This window comes from Lepidochelys kempii, chromosome 1 (assembly GCF_965140265.1).
Source record: "Lepidochelys kempii isolate rLepKem1 chromosome 1, rLepKem1.hap2, whole genome shotgun sequence".
Lineage (NCBI taxonomy): Eukaryota > Metazoa > Chordata > Testudines > Cheloniidae > Lepidochelys > Lepidochelys kempii.
Window position 1 is genome coordinate 57656489 of NC_133256.1, and position 16080 is coordinate 57672568.

General features: G+C 37.7%; 1 protein-coding gene across 1 annotated transcript in view; it reads left to right on the plus strand.

Annotated features, from left to right (window-relative positions):
* Positions 1 to 10038, plus strand: part of SUCLA2 (succinate-CoA ligase ADP-forming subunit beta) — a 41041-nt gene extending 31003 nt beyond the window's left edge. The window contains exons 8-11 of the mRNA XM_073344238.1: positions 58 to 200; positions 6768 to 6888; positions 7338 to 7426; positions 9219 to 10038. Of these exons, the coding sequence (XP_073200339.1) occupies positions 58 to 200; positions 6768 to 6888; positions 7338 to 7426; positions 9219 to 9293 (428 nt within the window). The 3' untranslated portion in view covers positions 9294 to 10038. The remainder of the gene's footprint in view (positions 1 to 57; positions 201 to 6767; positions 6889 to 7337; positions 7427 to 9218) is intronic.
* The last annotated feature ends 6042 nt before the right edge of the window (positions 10039 to 16080 follow it).

Genomic DNA, 16080 nt, shown 5'->3' on the forward strand with positions numbered 1-16080 from the left:
TGCCTTTGATGTACTTACTGCTAATGGAGTTCTTAAATGTAACTATTTTTCTTATAGTGAATGGTGCTGGTTTAGCTATGGCCACAATGGATATAATTAAACTTCACGGAGGCACTCCAGCAAATTTCCTTGATGTTGGAGGTGGTGCTACAGTACATCAAGTAACTGAAGCCTTTAAACTTATTACTTCAGATAAAAAGGTAAAACAAGGATTAGTATTTCAAAGTTCTGCACTGTTGAATAATTACTTTAAAACATCATATGACAAGGCATAGTATGTATTGTATATTTTCACTAGTAGACGTGGTTTTTAAAGGTGAGCTACGAAGAGGGGAGAACTGTGCTGTCTTTGCTACTTTATGATGTGCCTGAAAAACATGTTAAAGTTTTTTCTACATGTTTCTTACTTGTCAGGATATCAGTCTTCAGTCCTTCAGGAAAGGAGAACTGAAGTAGGAAGTCTCTCAGCCCTCAGTTGAAGGGACAAGCATGAGAAAAGGCTCTGTGGGAGATTCAAATACTCAAAATGTCTGTCAATTGCATAGTTGTGATGTAATTCCCAGTAGTTCTCTACTTTTTCCTAAGCAGTTAACTGGCAAAATTAGTAGAGGATACCTAGCACTTGTAATGTATCTGAGAGGAGGGGAGGAACCAGAAGAAGCAAACCCTGTTCTGAAGAAAATATTCAATTTTTTTATATTTATTACAAGGAGGAGGCTACCAAACACCCTTCTTTGCAGGTCACTTTTTTAGTTGGAATTAAAAATACTCCTTTTAAAAATAAAACTAGAATTTTCTGATAGAATTAGTATGAAAAAAGGGAATAAATAAAGTAACACTTTCCTGTGTAATTTGAAGTTAGGTTAAAGATAGTAGCAAATTAAATGGAAACAGTTATTCTCGAGGAACTGACCAAAGTAATTTAGATGCAATATAAACATAGAGAAGATGCACTTTTACATGTATTCAGAATAAATAGTAAACAACTTACCTTTTAATTATCTTTGCACCTTCAGTTCTGGTGTACTTTTTTTAAGCACTAATACACTTAGCAGACTCAAATGAACAACACAGTAACTTGATCCACAGTTTTAAAAATCACGTCTGTAGTACTGTAAGCAAGTACAGAGGTGCCATTATTACCCTTTTAAAAATCCTTGAAGCTGTTTAACTGTCCTTGCTGAATAAACTAAGTGATTTCAAACCAGGCTATCTTATTTTACACTAGATAATTTTGGTATTGCTAAAGAAATTCTGCTTTATTTGTACTTAGATCAGTGGCCAGCTAGGCTAATAAGAGGTTTCCTAGAATATCCGAAGCATGTGCTTTCCTTGTTTGAAAACGAATTTGAAACTGAAATGTTGGTATCAGGGGTTAGACTCTTGTCCATCCCTGACTTAGGTACCAAACCTGCAACTAGATTCGTGCGGGTGCACGTGTATGTGCATGCAGATCCAGTTACAGGATTCCAGACTTGGATTGTAACAGGTATTGTCTGACTTGTACATAAACTTTAAGATTCTAAGGTGCTATTTGGTAACATAGTAACATTGTAAGATAAAATTATTTTGATAACTTGCCTGGAAGGATATGAATGTCCCAGTACTATTTTGAAGAGCTCCAGGATCTTTGTACCTGTGTTGGAATAATATATACATTTTATTTGAACATTTCATTAAAAATTAACTGAGTGTAATTTTGGGCAACAGGAGGAAGAACTCTAGGGCTGCCCTAATGACATACATTTGCTGATGGATAGGAGTAATACCACGAAGGAAAGCTGAGTTTATGTGGCACTCTGCACTAACAACGCTTCACTTTAAGTTTGAGGCCTTCACCCACCCGCTTCTGCTCACATTTTCTCCCCAATCATCCAGCGAAGATTTTAAAAAGGTCACACTTTTTTTTCCTCTTCCCATCCCTCTCCTCCCAAACTTCTTTCCCTGAACCCCCAATCCTGTTTTTTCCTCCTGAATTAAATCATTCCCTTAGTGTACTCCATTTCAAAGCACATCACAAAGCAATATTGCCCATGAGTACTCATCAGTATCTTTTTGGAGTATTTCATCTCTTCCTGCAGAATGGAGAAGAGCTTGAAGTGAGTCACTAGTGCAATTCTGGTTTTGCCTATGAAGTACCCCTTTGACTTTGTATTTATCAGTCACGCTGACAAATAGAACTTGGTATCCATGGTATCACTGCTTGCTTGTATTCCACCTCCATTGATGGTTAAGTCTGCAGCAAAAAGGGCAGGCTGGCAGATACAATGGATGTAAGTTGTGGTTCTATAGAACAGTGGGGTACTTAGCAGGTGAAGGGAGAGATTAGTACAGTTACGGACAATACCATATTTAACCCATTATCTTTTGTGGAATGCTGAGTGAAGAAGAAATCAGATAGGTAGTGACAGTTGTGCAGCTGGAGGGTTGTGAGTGATGAGAAGTGAGTGATTCCAGAGGGATGGAGGTTCATGGGAGCTGGAAAAAAGGTAGGAGATGTGTCCTTGGGCAATAGAGGAGATGGATAGGAAGTAGAGGGGCAGAGGCTGATGGTAGGAAACAGAGAGACGACTAATACAGTGCTATGTGCTGCTTGAGTTGGCTGTGAGTTACTAGGGGAGGAGATGCTGAGCTAGCTGTGGAGAGATGAGAGCTTAGTGAACACCACTGTCCAGTGTAAAGCAGCATTTAAAATCTTAAAATGATTGAATGCATTGAGAAAAAGTACAGAAAACGTGACCTGATGAATCATGTACACAGATGAGCATGCTTGCTGTGTCATTTGCCTGGGATCCAGCATCTGTGAAAGGATTGTTGCATTTGTCTCATTCAAGCATTTGGGGAATGCCTTCAGTCTTTTCTGTAGGTAGAAAACTTCCTTAAGATCAGCACAAGGCTAGCCCAAAATGCTGTGAAGAAGAGCTTCTGGAAGTAGCCTGAGTTGCCTTCAGCTACTGAATAGAAAGACACTGCTTCCCTCTGGGCCCAGTGTTGAGACATTGTCATTCTATAAAGCCTTGGGCTTCACTGCAGGCAGTGTGCCTGATATCAGTGGTTCTGAGCTCCAGCTCACTGGATGACATTTTACCTCTCCAGAAGAAGGATCAGCAGGAAGTACAGAGAGCCATTTGCTTGCCTGGCATTCTGCTGTTCTGAAGCCTGAACTCCACGTTGCTCCACCTCAAAGCCTCTAGTGTCCTCTCCCTATAGATTCAAGACTGGGAGACTGAACTCATGTCGTGTTTGAGGACATATGCAGATTGATCCTTTTAATCTTGAAGACCATAGTATTTCCTTTGATTCTTGCTGCAGACCTTGCTTTGAGAAATGTCAGAGCTCTTATTGCAATCAAAGCACTCCTTGTGCATCATGCTCTCATGTGTACTGACTTGACTCATTTGGTTCTTGAGGTATTGGCATTCACACTGATTTCCCTGCTACCTTATGCACTGAAGGTCTTACCACAGCAATTGTTGAAATCTTGTGAAGCACTGTTGATGCTCTGGTCTTTCCCATCGCTTAGTATTGGTTGCCTGCGGTGAGAGCAGGACAGTGATCCAGTTAATCCCTTCCCTGTCCATCCTTATCAAATTTCTGCAGATGGGCCTTGTACCGTAGCCTGAAGGCCATTGAATTCTGGCTCTATTGGACTAGTTGAGGGTGCCTATCAACTTGTCACCAGTTCGTGTGTTTATATCTAGGCCCAGCTGGCATGAGCATCTCAGCTGAGCTCAGCTGCTTTGGCAAACACTTCAGTCTATTCCAATAAAATAACCTGACTTCTAAAACATATTTAAATTAGTAGGTTTTATTGTAAGTTTAAGCCTTGAGACAGATGGTTGGAAACTTAAGTTTTAAGTAAATCTTTATTAAAAATCTGATTTTAAAAATCTTTTTTTATTCACACTGAAATTTTGTGGAGACTGAGTCAGATATAGAACCCAGGAGTCCTGAATCCCGGCCCGCATGCTCTAACCAAACAACCATGCTTCCTATCTGCTTGCTTTCCAGCCAGACTTCCTACACCCTTCTGTAGAACCTCAACCTTCTGATTTTTCACCACCCCCCTCCTTAATCCTTTTTTTATTCCACAGTGTACCAACACAAAGTCATGGCCTACCTGGTAGCTACAGAAATGATCAAATCACTCCTTCAAACATGTTATAGCTGTGTTGTTCCCAGGATATTAGAGAGACAAGGTGGGTCAGGTAATATCTGTTTTTGGACAAACTTCTGTTAGAGAGAGAAGCTTTCAAGCCACAGAGGGCTCTTCTTCAAGATCTCGTCAGAAGAGCTCTGTGTGGCTCAAAAGCTTCTCTTGGTCTCTCTCCCTAACAGAAGTTGGTCCAATAACAGACGTTACCTCACCCCCCTTGTCTTCCTCGGAGACATGCAGTCAAGTTCTGAAAGTACTTTTTAACCTCACAGTCCTTTAGCCTTGGGCTCTTTGCCATCTAGGCTTGTTTGAGGGGAGAAGATCATAACTTTTTCCTTTTGACTAAAATAATTTAAAACGGGTTCCATAAACTTGACTTTGTTTAAAGGGAGGTAAAATGCTGAAGAACTACTTTTTAAAATGTAGTTCTTCTCTTTGTTCTAAAGTCAGTTTGTTTGCCTGTTTGGTTGCTTTCCCTGCCACCTGTATATTGTGTTAAAGCATACTTTCCAGTGCTGAAGACTTCAGTATGGTAGCTGCTGTATCCCTTATCTAGGAAAGTAAAAGAATGAACATTGCAATATGCTGAAGTATTTGAAAATGACTATTGCTTATGTTAGAGAACTTATTTTAACCCTCTCTTTCTACTGAGTGGGCATTTTGTCCTGGTGTATTGGTCATTTGCAGTAGCTTCATACAGACTGTATAATAGAGCTCAAGAAGAATGTGTCATTTTCCTGTGCCCTACCCCTTTTACTCATAATTTAACTTCTAACATTAAATGTAGTCTGCAAAGACATGATGGTAAAGCTAATGACCTTCAGTCTAAAAAAGCATGCTCATTCTCTCTTCTAATGTAGGTCCTTCAACAGAGTTCATCTTACAGGTGACACACCGAAGTATTAGTTTGGGGAATACTTCTAGCAGGATTGTCTTAAACTGGAAGGCCAAACTGTTGGCAAATGGAACAGTTATGACATAAATTTTAGTAGCTGAGGTTTAATCTCTTTGAATAAAAGTATGTGCTTTCCCCAGAAAATTGGTTGAGCAAGACTATCAGGAAAAGTTATGGTGCAGTCATTTTTACATTCTTGTTAGAGATCAAAATGTTTCTTTTTGGTTGGCATCTTATTTCAGTTAACTTCTTACAAATCAGGATGCTTTATCTTTATAAAGGGAATGGTTATTCGTGCCTGCTAGTCTTGGTGTCTTAAATGGCAAATATAAAACCTTTCCAAAACCAAAAATAAATCCCGGAACATTTTTGAAGCTTAAGTGGCAAACATCATTCTGGGATGTATTAGCAGGAGTGTTGTAAGCAAGACACAAAGTAATTCTTCCACTCTACTCCATGCTGATTAGGCCTCAGCTGGAGTATTGTGTCCAGTTCTGGGTGGTACATTTAAGGAAAGATGTGGACAAATTGGAGAAAGTCCAGAGGACAGAAACAAAAATGATTAAAGGTCAGGAAAACCATGACTTATGAGGGAAGATTGGAAAAATTGGGTTTATTTAGTCTGGAAAAGAGAAGACTTAGCCCTGGTCTACACTAGGCGGGGGAGTCAATGTAAGGTATGCAATTTCAGCTACGGGAATAGTGTAGCTGAAGTCGACGTACCTAGACTGACTTACCACGGCGTCTTCACGGTGGTGAGTCGACTGCCGCCGCTCCCCTGTCAACTCCGCTTGCTCCTCTCACGGTGCTGGAGTTCCGGAGTCGATGGGAGAGCACTCGGGATCGATCGCTACCTGCCGATTTGGCAGATAGTGTAGACCTACCCTGAGAGGGGATATCATAACAGTTTTCAAGTACATAAAAGGTTACGAGGAGGAGGGAGAAAAATTGCTCTCCTTAACCTCTGAGGACAGGACAAGAAGTAATGGGTTTAAATTGCAGCAAGGGCAGTTTAGGTTGGACTTTAGGATAATCTGCCTGTTTGGGTGGTTAAGCATTGGAATAAATTGCCCAGGGAGATTGTAGAGTCTCCATCAATGGAGATTTTTAAGAACAGGTTAGACAGACACCTGTCAGGGATGATCTAGATAATACTTAGTCCTGCAATGAGTGCGGGGGACTGGAGTATATGACCTCTCAAGGTCCTTTCCAGTCCTAGGATTCTATACCCTGCAATAATTGTCTTGCTGTACAGTAGAACCGTGTTTATCCGAGTCACCGTATAAACTTAACAGTGCGCACTGGTCAAGAAGTGGGCAATCTCTTATGTTGGCCACTAGATGGCGCTGCAGTCTCACACTGTCCCATACTCCAGATTAGCTGAATTTTTTATTATCTGTTCTGGACCCAGTCCCAATGAAATCCGATAAAAAGGATTCTGATGTACTTTATTTTAGAGATTAGTAACTTGTCTGCTGAATTCATATAGAATATGAATGAAGGCTTTCTTAAACTATCTGGTTAGCATTGAATTTCTAGAGCTTGAATTTTTAGAACTGATTTGTTGCCCATCTGAATTGGATGAATCCCTTTATCTGATGTGATGGTCTATTTTGCTGCATGTTAAAATTCTTCATAATAATCTAATAGGATGGTGGACTTGATGTGTGTTCTATCATTAAATGTATAACCCTACATGCTGCTTTCTGTATGTAGGTACTGGCTATTCTGGTGAATATTTTTGGAGGCATTATGAGGTGTGATGTTATTGCACAAGGAATCATTATGGCAGTAAAGGATTTGGACCTAAAAATACCTATTGTTGTACGGTTACAAGGTGAGCACTCTTCACTACTGTGTAAATCAAGTATTTGGATTTATGTATACTTATGTATAATAATAATAGCGATCACCGTGTTTAGCAGTTCACTTAATGTATAGCAAAATTGCTTGTAAACAAGAATATTTTGTAAAGAGAAATATATATATTAACATCTAAAATCCAGTGTTTTTCTTGATAACACTATTCAATATTTACTTCTTACCATATTGTTTTTTTTGGTAACTGTTTAGTTGATATTTTAGAACAGCAAATCTAACTTGCTGCTACTATAAAAGCCTTCTAGTGTATACTGTACTTATCTCAATTTTGAGATGTCTTGGTAGATCTGTTGTGGAAAACTTGATCATCACCAGCTCTCACTGTCTCTGATCGAAGCTGGTAGTTAGTAGATCATTATTTCATTCAGTACTGAATTCTGTTTAACACTACTTCTCTTTCTTCAGGTACGCGAGTTGATGATGCCAAAGCTTTAATAACAGCTAGTGGCCTCAAAATCCTTGCCTGTGATGACTTGGATGAAGCTGCTAAAATGGTGAGCAAGAAAGAACTTTTTGCATAACTCTTCATAACAGATGCTATGCTTTAACATGAAGTCTTAGTAAAGTTGTATCTTCCCCCAGTCAACTTAAAACCGTAGTCTAGGATAAAATATTTGAAGCCTTGAAGATGACTGACACTATGTATCCAAAGTATTTCACAAAGCTGTAAGTAACTGGTAGGGTGGTGACTTTGTAGGCAGAATCTATTTTACCCCAAACTAGGAACCGGCTCTATATTGCTAGAGAGAAATATTGACTAGATTATTACTTTATTTTATTTTTTTTTAATAAAAGAGCCAAGAGATCTTTAACTTTGTAGATGGGCAGAAGGGACCTCAAGTTAAAATCTCCTCTGAAAGGCTGCACTTCTAATGGTGCACCCCTCGTTGGTAGTATACTTTTAGGTCAACACTTGTAGTAGTTCAAGGCCAAGATAAGTATTTGAACTCCCTAATAAGCAAGGGTGCTATCAGTGTATAATCTGAATCATTTGTAGTGTTTGCTCCTGGGGTTGAACTCTCTAGAACAAGCTGCGTTCAGTGAAAGAACCTGCTCACCCTGATCTGCAACACTCTGAGTTTAAGGGCACAGTGAAAATCTTATTAAGCTGATTGAGCCCTTGGTTGATCATTAGAATGCTTTTGCAGCAGAGAATTTGGGTTTTAGACCTATATTGCATTTGTATAAGGTGCCCACCATCTAAAATTACTGGTACCGTTTTATAAATGAAGAGGTAAGTCTGTCAACGTTAACATGACCCAAATTAATTTTTGTTCATTTAAAATTATATTCTATATACCAAAATCACTTTAAAAAGTACTAGTAGTTTAAAAATAACATACATTTCTCCAGAGAATATTTACTCGTGTTTAAAAAAAAAAAAAAATACCCTGAGGCCCCAGTTTGATTGAGGCTTATTGTTCTGAGCACTGTATAAATGTATATAAAAAATAAGGGTTTGGCTACACTTGAAAGTTCACATGGATTCAGGTAGGGCATTAATTTTAAAGTGCAATGTGTGAGCATTCTCTTGTTCTGGAATGGGAGTGGCTTGTTCCTGTTTAGTTTAACCCACTTTCAACGTGACTTAAACTAAACAGGGAGTGGCTTGTTCCTGAATAAGAATGTCCACACATACAACTTTCAGGTACAACTCTTCATAGACAAGTCCTAACTCCCTGTAGAGCTTTGTTTTAAGACATGATGCAGCAAGTAGGTGTAAAAACAAATGGAAGAGGGAAAATGAGGATGACAGTAATAGGATCACATGTTTATGTAGATTACTTATGCACAATTTTCTGGTTTTATAAAGTTATGAACAAACAACATCATTAACATCTGTTAGTAATCCATGCTGGCCACCTGGCATCTAAGCTAGACAAATGTGAACTAGAAATAAGGTGCATATTTAACAATGAGGGTGATTAACAATTGGAACAACTTAAGAGTTGTGGTGAATTCTCCATCACTGGAAACTTCTTAAATCCAGAATCTTAACTCTTTTTTTCTAAAAGAGATGCTCTAGTTCAACCAAAGGTATTGGACTTGAAGCAGAAATTAAATTCAGGTAAGTCCTGTAGCATGTGTCATGCATACTACATGATCACAGTGGTCTCTTCTGGCCTTTAAATCTATGAATCTGTTTTTTTCTTATGGCAAGCTCTTTCTGACATCACTTCGTAACATAGACTGTCTAGTCGAACTCCTAAAATTTAATAATGTCATTTGTTAAATTGTTAATATTTCTTTAATTATCTTTAACTTGATTTCCTTTTTCCCTCCCAGGTTGTGAAACTTTCAGAAATAGTGACCTTAGCAAAGCAAGCTCAGGTGGATGTTAAGTTTCAGTTGCCAATCTGATCTGAGATGTCATGGAAGTGTCTAATGTGTTATATTCTCCGAAATACTGTGTTCTGTGGGTTTTTTCCTCTTTTTTTTGTGTGGAGGTTTTAATTGCTTGACAGGCGCACAAACTTTAAAGCACCTGGTCTTTAATGTTAATATTAAAAATGGTCAGAGTTCATGTAAAAGTGTCTGTATTGCTGACATGTAGACTTTTAGTTGCAGTCCCAGCCCTCCAGCTTTTGGTGCAGAATGTCACTTGCAATATACTCATTCATTATTGTCAAAAACAAAGTTTTTTTTGTTGGAAAATAGATTCTTCTGAATAAAATCTGAAGTTACTTTAGTTATATATTCATATTAGCTTCAGTAAAGATAAATATGGTGACTAGACTTTCTAGCACTGATAATGTGGAGGAATGTATTGAAATGGTCTTTTTTTTATTGGAGACCTTTAATCTGCAATATAATGAATGGATTTGAGCATACCAATCATAATGCATAAATAGTGCGTTTAAACAAACCCAGCAACTTTCTAGAAGTGCTTTGCTGATTTGACCTGTTAAATATCGGGACAAGGTAACAATCACTACAAAATATACTGTAGCACTTAAGTCTTCATGGTTTCTGGTGCTTATTAAAAAGCATCGTGTAGTTTTGTATATGAACAATAAAGCATATTTCCTAAAGTGTGGCAGACTTGTCATACAGAGAACTAGAATGTCAATTATAAGTTAATAAAATCTTTCCTAAGAGATCAGTATTACATTTTTCCTTTGTCCACTTTGATTAATAAGTCGCATAGTTAAGTGAGCCTATGAAAGAATTGGTAGGATTTAAACCAACAGGTGAAGAGGTTTTGTAAGTAAATCTGTAAAACAGCATGTCTGTTCTGGCACTTCATGAATTGCATTGCAGCATATAAATTTATGGGAACTTGATATGTGATACAACGATGCTTTCATATTGTCTTGTGTACTGTATTATACCAAAAGTGAGGATACAAATCTTTCCAGTCTGGCTTCTCTGTAAGGAAAGGCACTACAACAGGAAGACACCGGAAAGCATCTGTGTTATGAGAAATGCAACACCAACCAACCAATGGGATATCTTCTTGTATGCCATTTTGCTTACCTTGCAGCATTTTTCAGTTTTAAGTGACTAAAAAAGCTAAAGGAATTCAGTCAAATCTAATAATTCTTTTGCCTCTGGTGCTAACACACATTAAATTGACATTTAAAAAAAATCTAATTTACTTTTAACCAGTTTGTTTGTTTGTTTTAACTTGTCATATCTGGTATAATGACAAGTTAAGTTAGTATCTAGGTACCTTCACTTGCTGGTTCTTTAGTACATTGACAGTGGTGTTGGGTTCACCGTCTGTGTGGAAGCTTTTTATTAGTTTTTATTACAATAGAGTCCAGAAGCCCCCATTGGGATTGTGTCCCCTTTGTGCTCGGTGATGCACAAATTCACTTGTGCTACTGTTAGATATGTCACTGCATTTTAAATACACTCCACTTTATGGTGCATATAAACACTTAAAAAAAAGCCCTTAAAATGAATTACATTTGCGTGGTGTGGGTTGGATGTTACATCATTAACTTTGCTCCTGATACATATGTGTGCTTGGGGGTGGTGGTAGTGGATTTCACAAAAGGAACTTCCATAATCTCGGAGCTAAGAAACTGGTGGGGGAGGGTGAGAGGTCAGAAGGGGAAGGGAGTAAATGAGGTGTAGCAAAATTTACAGAAAATTGTATCTTTGGGGGCAGGGATGGGATTTGACATGTCAAATGAACACCTGAGGGTTAAAAACTCTGCAGTGAAATCCACTGGAAAAAGTGGTTAAAATAGGTTGTTTTTTAATAGGTTTGAATTAAAATGTGAAAGATTTTATTTTAATTGCTTGACAGCCAGAGTTTAAAAAAATTAATTGTGATTAATTGTGCTGTTACACAATAAGAGAATACCTTTTATTTAAATATTTTTGGATGCTTTCTACATTTTCAAATATATTGATTTAAATTCCAATACAGAATACAAAGTATACAATGCTCAGTTTATATTTATTTTTTTATTACAAATATTTGCACTGTAAAAAACTATACTATTTTTCAATTCCCGCATTGCAAGTACTGTAGTGCAATCTCTTTATTATGAAAGTTGAACTTATAAATGTAGAATTATGTACAAAAATAACAGCATTCAAAAACAAAACAGTGTAAAACTGTAGAGCCTACAAGTCCACTCAGTCCTACTTCTTGTTCAGCCAATCACTCAGACGAACAAGTGTGTTCACATTTGCAGGAGATAATGATGCTCGCTTCTTGTTTACAATGTCACCTGAAAGTCAAAACAGGCATTCGCATGGCACTGTTATATCGGGCGTCACAAGATATTTATGTGTGAAATGCTCCTAAAGATTCATATGTCCCTTCATGTTTCAACTCCCATTCCAGAGGACGTGTCCATGCTGATGACTGGTTCTGATCAATAATGATCCAGAGTAGTGTAGACCAATGCATGTTCATTTTCATTATCTGAGTCAGATGCCACCAGCAGATGGTTGATTTTCTTTTTTGGTGGTTCGGGTTCTATAGTTTCCGCATCAGAGCGTTGCTCTTTTAAGACTTCTGAAAGCATGCCCCACACCTCGTCCCTCTCAGATTTTGGAAGACATTTCAGATTCTTAAACCTTGGGTTGAGTGTTGTAGCTATCTTTAGAAATCTCACATTGGCGGCATCTTTGCATTTTGTCAAATCTGCAGTGAAAGTGTTCTTAAAATGAACAACGTGTGCTGGGTCATCATACAAGATGATGGGATAGAACATTAAATATATGGCAGAATGCAGGTAAAACAGAGCAGGAGACATACAATTCTCCCCCAAAAGAGTTCAGTCACAAATTTAATGAATACATTATTTTTTTTAACGAGTGTCATCAGCATGGAAGCATGTCCTCTGAATGGTGGCCAAATCATGAAGGGGCATACAAATGTTGAGCATATGTCACACGTAAATCCCTTGCAATGCTGGCTACAAAAGTGTCATGCAAACACCTGTTCTCATTTTCAGGTGACATTGTAAATAAGCGGGCAGTATTATATCCCATAAATGTAAACAAACTTGTCTTAGTGATTGGCTGAAGAAAAAGCAGGACTGGGTGGACTTGTAGGATCTGAAGTTTTACATTGTTTTGTTTGAGTGCAGTTATGTAACAAAAAAAAAAATCTACATTTGTAAGTTGCACTTTTATGGTAGTGAATGCATTACAGTACTTGCCTGAGGTGAACTGAAAAATACTATTTCTTATTTTTACAGTGCAAATATTTGTAATAAAAAGTGAGCACTGTATATTTTGTATTCTGTTGTAATTGAAATCAATATATTCGAAAATGTAGAGAAACATCCAAAAAATTTCAATTTGTATTCTATTGTTTAACAGTGCAATTAAAGCTGCAATTAATCACAATTTTATCACAATTAATTTTATTGAGCTAATCGCTTGTGTTAACTGTGATTAACCAACAGCCCTACTCTAAACTTGAATTAGTGTGCTTATAATTTGAAAAGTGATTAAAAATATGTTAGGGAGGTCTCAATAGACTTCTATATCGAATGTCTTCAATTTATAAGTGTTTCTGGTCAGCCTTGCACACTCAGGTTTAGTTTGTGTGCTTTTTCTCAAAATTGCAACAACAAAGGTTCTTCAGGGCAAATTAGATCCTTGGTAAAACCTGTGTAGCCCAACTGCCATCAAAGGATTTACACAGCTAACTGGTTTGACTTTATTACATTTCTGTTGATGCACAAGAAGTGACAGAATCCAGCTCACTATTAGCTAGTAGAGCTAACAGAACTAAAAACCAACAAAAATATCTGCCACTAAAATCAGATACAACTAAATACATGATAAAACTGTTCCACATGTTTAAGGTGTCACTTTTTTTGGTAAGTTTTTTAAAGTAAAACTGCACTTTAAAATGAAGAGGTGGAAGTGGAGGGCAGAAATACTTTGACGTGGTCAAATGTGATATGCTAAAATTGGGAAACCATGCAAATGCTTTGGAATACAACGGTCATGGATCTTAGTCTCAAGGTGGGTGAGGTATGTGTTTTTTTTTTTTTATTGGACCGACTTCTGTTGGTGAGAGAGACAAACTTTTGAGCTTACACAGAGCTCTTCAGCTTGAAAGCTTCTCTCTCTGACTAACAGAAGTTGGGCCGATAAAAGGTATGACCTCACCCATCTTGTCTCTTTAATATCCTGGGTCCAACATGGCTATAACACTGCATGAATCTGGCTACCAGACAACCAGAGCTTAATTTCAGTTATTCGTGGCAATTATAAATATTTAAACATAGTTAAAATCTATGAGGGGAGTAATATATGTCAGCACTTTGTCAAAAGATATTTATGTAACCATTAAAATATTAGCAAACCCAGGTGACTTATTACACATTTTTAGTTGGTAATCTTGATTCACAAGTAGATTGACTTCAGATGGAGTATAAAGGTCCTTTTACCATTAAAAGAATGTGGAAGTCTTGAATCAGGAATATCTGCATGAAAACTGCAGTGGCGATGTGGAAGTGACAAAGCTATAAGAGGAGAGCTGCATACAAATATTTGACCACACATTTGAAAAACAGAGGTGAGAGCCATGTCAGTGGTGGGTTTTTTGTTTTTTTTAAATAGTGATATATACTGAGAATGTCAGACAATTCTTTTAAGTCACTTCAGTATTGTCAGGCTTGCAGCTTTATAATCATATGTCGTAATTTACTATTGTAAAAAATTGTGAACTTTTAGATTTTTTTGGATGCATACTAATTGCTATTCAAATAGCACCAGCAGCATGCGATGGCATGTAAAGTACGTGGAAAACGTAGGAACGTGGTATTTGGTTCATTTAACAAGGTACTAGGACTTCATGGTATACTTCAGTTTGGTGTATTGAGTTGTGATCCTTTAGTTTATTTTGCAGAGAGTCTAAATTTTGCTGTAAGAGAAATATTTCCTCTCTACTCCATGCTAAACATGGAATTGGTAGTTTTATATGCAGTTTCCTAGGTTACATAGCCTATGTGAGTCTGTCTGGGAGGCTGGCAGAGGTCAATATTGCAGTAAAGAAGAGGATAAGAAGGAGTTGTAACTTTAAATGTAAAGATGAATAAACCCTTGACTTCAAAAAACTTCAGATGGAGTTTGTGTAGTCCCATCTATAAATGTAGTACAGAGGAATATGAAACATATAAACATGATTACATATTAGAAGCTCCTTATGTGGAAGTAAAAGAAGCTTATACTAGAATGCATAGGTTGTCTTCTCATGAAATCTGCACAATGTGCTGAGTTTGCAGCTGTCGAAATGCATCTTAAAGGCAAATGGCTTTTGTAAGAGCTATGTAAGCATTGTACGCTAGGAACTTAGAAAAAATATTAATCAAATGAAAACATCTCAGCTGTGTTACATCCCACAAAGCATCTACCACTGACTAAAGAACTCCTATTTAAGTATACTGCTAATTTATTATTAGCAAGTAGTACTACTGGAAAGCCAATGACTTAAAAGGGTGAATTTTGTGCACTGTAGATTTTAAGTAAAATCAGATGTTTTATGAAGACCACCCAAAATATCTGGCATCTACCATACCAATAGTGGCATTGTCTGAAATATGTTTTACCCTTCCGTTCTGACTCTGGTGTATCTATGTTGATAGAAGCCTGCTGTTGACTTCCTACAAGCAGTACAAAAATGTCTTCATACAGGATACATTAATTTTTTTAATAGTACCAGCCAGACCAGTGTGCTTTTATATAAGAGGAATTCGTACAAAGAGCATTACTTAAATACAGATGAGGACAGATCATTAAATCTTTGGCGAAACTAGTTTTCATGTTATGGAAATCCCTGGAACTGCTCATGAAAAGGCGGCTGAAATGAGATGCTGAGGAAGCTGTGTAAAAAGCTGGAGCAGAAGCATTTGCTAAATGTCAGATTATAAATAGGCTTATTACTTTTATGTGGGGAGATGCTATATAGACTTTCCCTTAAGCACTGTTTGGGGAGCAGGTGCTATGCTCCCTGGAGTTAGAGAGTGATTAAAAATTCCTCTTTCAGAAGTGTATTAGCAAGATGTTTGAGTGTAGTTTAGTAGATGAAAGATCAGTCTTGTATGTAGTGGGAGTTAAGTTCAAGGTACTGAGTGGAGAATTTTAAGTCCCATCAGTCAAAATAGCAAGCTGTTCTGTGTAAAGAAAGGTACACGTAGGACTGGGAGAGCAGGGGTTCAGCCATCCCCAAACCTTTTATTCTGGAACATTTTTTACTCTGTTGCCTGATCAAAGTAGGGATCAAAAGAAAGAAGACACTTGGTCATGTTTCTCCAAGAAGTATTTGGGGGATGGGGTGGGTACATGATCATATGAACCGTCCAGGCCCCACTAATGAGAGGAAAATCCAACCTCCTCCACTACTCCTGCTTGAGTGGCAGACTATCTTTACTACATGTCCTTTTTTGGAGGAAAGGGCATGAGAGCTTAAGATAGTACACCCTACATATCTGCCAACATGTGAAGATGTGTGGCAGGGTCCCACCTCCTGATGAAAAAGGAGCAAAAGATCTGTGCCTAACTGCTCTTCAATCTTGGGGGAGGGGAAGGGGGTAAGATGTGAGCCTCTTCAAGCTGAGGAGACCTGAATTGATTGGGCAAATGGGGGAGTGTGGAAAGGGAATCAAATGGTCCACTTCCTCCCCCAATAAGGCAAGTTGGATGGCAGGTAATACAAACAATGACA